The following is a 4,916-nucleotide window of genomic DNA, read 5'->3' on the forward strand; positions in this document are numbered from 1 at the left end:
CAGATGGAAGCCCCTGGAATGCTGAGAGTCTTTAGAGTGTTGTTGGTGTGACAGATGGAAGCCCCTGGAATGCTGAAGGTCTTTAGAGTGTTGTTGTTGTGACAGATGGAAGCCCCTGGAATGCTGAGAGTCTTTAGAGTGTTGTTGGTGTGACAGATGGAAGCCCCTGGAATGCTGAGGGTCTTTAGAGTGTTGTTTTTGTGACAGATGGAAGCCCCTGGAATGCTGAGGGTCTTTAGAGTGTTGTTTTTGTGACAGATGGAAGCCCCTGGAATACTGAGAGTCTTTAGAGTGTTGTTGGTGTGACAGATGGAAGCCCCTGGAATGCTGAGAGTCTTTAGAGTGTTGTTGGTGTGACAGATGGAAGCCCCTGGAATGCTGAGAGTCTTTAGAGTGTTGTTGGTGTGACAGATGGAAGCCCCTGGAATGCTGAGAGTCTTTAGAGTGTTGTTGGTGTGACATATGGAAGCCCCTGGAATGCTGAAGGTCTTTAGAGTGTTGTTGTTGTGACAGATGGAAGTCCCTGGAATGCTGAGAGTCTTTAGAGTGTTGTTGGTGTGACAGATGGAAGCCCCTGGAATGCTGAAGGTCTTTAGAGTGTTGTTGTTGTGACAGATGGAAGCCCCTGGAATGCTGAGAGTCTTTAGAGTGTTGTTGTTGTGACAGATGGAAGCCCCTGGGGCCTGTTGCACAAAAGTAGAATTAAGACATCCGGGATAAATGACTCAGCTGAGCTCAATGAAGCCAAAACATGTGCGTCCAGGCTTAATTGGTTGCACAAAGACCAAGCCAGGATGAGCAGACACGGATTCATTAAGCCAGGTGAAACCAATCCTGGATAGGTGCGCGCTCACGGCTCACTCAAATAGACCCCGCCACAGATCACAGATTAACTGATTTACCATGGCAACTAGAGCCGCGTACTTTTCCCCGTCGGAAGCACAAATCCTCATGGAGGCATACGAGGAGGTAAAATATATAATTAAGAAGAAAGGCAACACCGCCACAGTGATAAAGCAAAGAGAAAAAGCGTGGCAAAGTATTGCAGACCGCCTGAATGCGTAAGTAGTGCACAATTACACACTCACCGCTCCGCTGAAACATCACAATTACAATTCAAATATTTAATTCACATCTCCAAAACTGCAGTTGTACTGTAATTATGAAACGGTTAAATTTTTAATTGAAATGCACTGCAGATATGAGTGAAATTGTGTAAAGTAACTCCATCACACTGTATAAAGCTATGATAAATTTTTTGATATTTTTACTGAAAACAAGACAAAAATACCAAGTAATTTTTTGCAGTGTGACTCCATTAAATGTGTGTGTGTGTGTGTGTGTGTGTGTAGATTAAACATGAACGGGCCAAAACGGACATGGCAGCAGGTCAAAATCAAATACAAGAACATTCTGCAGAATGGTATGGTCCCTGACTAATATTTAACAAAGCACAAGCATATATTGTACCCAGAAGGTGCCTGCTCACACATTGTCTGTACTGTTTTAGCAGTGAAAAAGAATACCCACAGACAAGGCACGGGTGGTGGGTCACCAAAGGCTGACCTTACCCCAGCAGAGGACATGGCCTTGGAGCTAAATAAAGGCAGGCCCGTCTTAGAGGGGATCCCTGGGGGGAAAGAGACGAGCATAGGTTCCTCCCAAGATGCCACCCGCTTCATTCAAGGTATGTCCTTCCATCTCTACATGGGATACAACCACATTCATATTGAATCAATTTGGACTGTCTGACTTTGGTTTACCTATTGCCTTGCAGTGTCTGGCAGCACTGTGTTCCTGTTAGAGCCACCAGCACAAGCACCAGACGATGCTGATCCAGTGAGTACTCCATCAAAGGCATACTGTAGGCCTGGCATGTCTTGTCTACTAGCTTCAATATGAATCCGATTAAATGTGATAGGGTGAAGGCCCCAGTGCAGCAGCAACAGCACATGATGGAGACGATGATGAGGAGGAGACCATCTCTCTGGATTCCAGAAGGCATGAGGTATCATGTTAAGACTGTGAAAGTACTATTTACTCTACAATGGTGAGGAGTCCTCATCAAAATCAAAAAATCTAATTTCTTTTACAGGACCCAGATGCTATACAGTGGGAAAACCAGCCTGGCAACATAGTGCGTATTAATAAAAGGACACCACATCCTGCCAAATTCCAGCTGCGCTAATTGTATTGTGTTCACAGAGCTCACAAGCTATCAGAAAGTTGTATGGCAACCACCTCCGGCGCCAAATAGAACTGGCAGACATAGACATTCAGTACAAGAAGAAAAAGATGGAAAATCTTGCACTGGAGTCCGAAATAAAAAAGAGGACAATTAGGAAACTGGACCTTGAAATAAAAAAACTTGAGAGGGAGGTGAGATATGCCTTCAACGTACACTGTATGCTAACTGTAACACAAATGTATTAATCATTATTTTTCTTTCCTCCCCCAGCTCCAAGAAGATGACACAGCTCAAAATAAAAATTAGGTATATTCTCGTAAAGTCAAGTGAGCCATGACATATGAGCTCTTATTGTGAGCACACAGGACGGTGGCATCTTTCTAAGGTTTTTTTTATTTTCCCAGCAATCAGTACAACCAAGTCATCGTTATAAGGCATCGCCCTCTTTTGCCCACCCCCCCAGCACCAGGTGTGGCCACTAGCCTATATGAAGGCCCAAAATTGTGTGTTCCTTTCTGCTCTGACAATGGCATGCCCATTCGTGCGAGATGTGGTGGATGAAGAAGCACTTGTGCTGAGGAGAGCCTTCAGGCGAGAAAGGGTCTTTAGGGACCGGTTGGACCCACTGGCCTTCCCTGATGACCATCTATATGAAAGATACAGGTTTTCTGCAGATGGCATCAGGTATCTATGCAGACTACTGGGTCCCAGGATTAAGCACCGCACTGCACGGAGCCATGCACTGAGTGTGGAGCAAATGGTTTGTGTGGCCTTGCGCTTTTTTGCTAGTGGAGCCTTCCTGTACTCAGTGGGGGATGCAGAACAGCTGAACAAGGCCACAATTTGCCGCACAATAAGGAGTGTGTGTCTGGCTATCAAAGCATTAGCAGATGTCTTCATCTCCTTCCCTGGCCACAGAAGACTCTGTGACATCAAAGAGGAGTTCTATAGGATTGCAGGTAAGAGGATCTACAAATTACAGGACAACTGTTAACACATAGTAGGATACTCATTACTTTGTGTGACAGGTTTCCCCAATGTCATTGGTGCAGTGGACTGCACACACATAAGGATAAAAGCCCCCTCAGGTGCCCATGAGGCCGATTTTGTGAATAGGAAATCCTTTCACAGCATTAATGTTCAGGTGAACATAACTTTTTGATATTGTCCATTGACGAACACTCTGCATTGCCAGTGATGTGCATTGATTGGTGTAATATTCCTCATCTTATGATTTCAGATGGTCTGCAATGCTGACTGTGTGATCAGCAATGTTGTGGCAAAATGGCCTGGCTCAGTCCATGACTCCAGAATCTTTCGGGCCTCTGAAATCTATCAGTGCCTATCACAAGGTAAGCCACACAACCCCTATTTATAACCATCATGGCTGTGTCAAGAATATCACTGTGTTTATGAGGTAGTAATGATGAGATTTTGTGTTGACAGGTGAATTCTCTGGTGTGTTGCTGGGAGACAGGGGGTATGGCTGCCAGCCTTTTCTCCTGACACCTTTCACAGACCCCCAGGAAGCACAGCAGGCCTACAACCATGCCCATGCCAGGACCAGGGCCAGAGTTGAAATGACCTTTGGCCTCCTGAAGGCACGCTTTCACTGCCTTCACAAATTAAGGGTCAGCCCTGTTAGGGCATGTGATATTACTGTGGCTTGTGCTGTCCTCCACAATGTGGCCTGCCTGAGGAAGGAGAGGGCCCCCAGAGTGCCACTAGCCATGGACTGGGACAATCCGGCAATCTTCCCTGATGACGACAGTGGTCGGCTGCTGAGGGACCAATATGTGTTGAATTATTTTAGTTAGTATGTGTGCTTTCAATTTTGGTTAAATATGTCCTGCGGTGGCAGAGGAATTTGGGTTTTTTTGGGTTCGTTTTTTGACGAATTTGGCCTCTTATGATGATTGTGCGGTATACTGTGTGTAATACAAGGCTGCAGGGAGGCTACTGCATCCATTCATTTGTCTGTTCAGTTGATGTGTATGGATTTGTCCTGCATTTATTTTAGTGTGCAGACATGCAGGGTGTGTTATATACAGACCTTTGAATGTGTATGTATCATTTTGTATAATATGCTTGGATTCTGTGCTTTCCATCTTGTAGAGTCACTGTGACTTCAGTTTCGAAAGGAGCTGATGGTTTACCTGCTTTGTTTTGTCCTTATTCAATAAAGGAACATAATGTTACACATTGTGTTTTTATATTCATATGGAATGTGTATTTGTTTATATGACAGAGTACTAGGGCCACACTGAAGAAAAAGGATAAAGTCATAAATTTATGAGGCTGGTTCTTTCTGCAGAAAAGCTACATATTGTTTTGATACTTATGACAATGTGATACTTAATATTCTGGCACATCAGCATGTCTTTGTTTATGAAACCATACTGAAGTACAATTTCACGAAATGCCCCACATCTGTCATTTTAACAACTGTCCTCCTTTAAAACAACTGGTTACAATATTATGACTTGTGTTTTTTTCCCCTCTGTGGCCCTAATATTCTATCATTTTATATATAGCCTTATAGTCTATGGGAAACTGTAAATTATCTAATGATAGCAACATCATCTAAAAATCATTTTTTATCCAAAATCATTGAAATTAATGATCACAAACGTTTAAATAATAACAGTGGGTCTAGTTATATGTGATAACAATGTATAGTGAGCAGTGAAATAACTATTGGTTTCCATTTGTGGTGACTGCTGACTGA

General features: G+C 43.6%; 1 protein-coding gene across 1 annotated transcript; it reads left to right on the forward strand.

The window, feature by feature from the left end:
* The first annotated feature begins 665 nt into the window (after nt 1–665).
* LOC139560173 (uncharacterized) lies at nt 666–4,407 on the forward strand. The gene is made up of 10 exons (XM_071376721.1): nt 666–1,423; nt 1,511–1,687; nt 1,778–1,839; nt 1,922–2,008; nt 2,096–2,137; nt 2,206–2,379; nt 2,459–2,494; nt 2,593–3,147; nt 3,429–3,540; nt 3,635–4,407. Exons 1-7 carry the CDS (start codon nt 1,360–1,362, stop codon nt 2,492–2,494), a joined length of 642 nt encoding a protein of 213 aa, XP_071232822.1. The 5' UTR covers nt 666–1,359; the 3' UTR covers nt 2,593–3,147; nt 3,429–3,540; nt 3,635–4,407.
* Nucleotides 4,408–4,916: the final 509 nt, after the last annotated feature.

This window comes from Salvelinus alpinus, chromosome 30 (assembly GCF_045679555.1).
Source record: "Salvelinus alpinus chromosome 30, SLU_Salpinus.1, whole genome shotgun sequence".
Taxonomy (NCBI): domain Eukaryota; kingdom Metazoa; phylum Chordata; class Actinopteri; order Salmoniformes; family Salmonidae; genus Salvelinus; species Salvelinus alpinus.

Coding starts and splice junctions, on each gene's coding strand:
- LOC139560173 (XM_071376721.1), top strand. CDS start 1,360: ATGAACGGGCCAAAACGGACATGGCAGCAGGTCAAAATCAAATACAAG. Junction 1,840..1,921: donor CACCAGACGATGCTGATCCA/GTGAGTACTCCA, acceptor TAAATGTGATAG/GGTGAAGGCCCCAGTGCAGC. Junction 2,009..2,095: donor TGGATTCCAGAAGGCATGAG/GTATCATGTTAA, acceptor TTTCTTTTACAG/GACCCAGATGCTATACAGTG.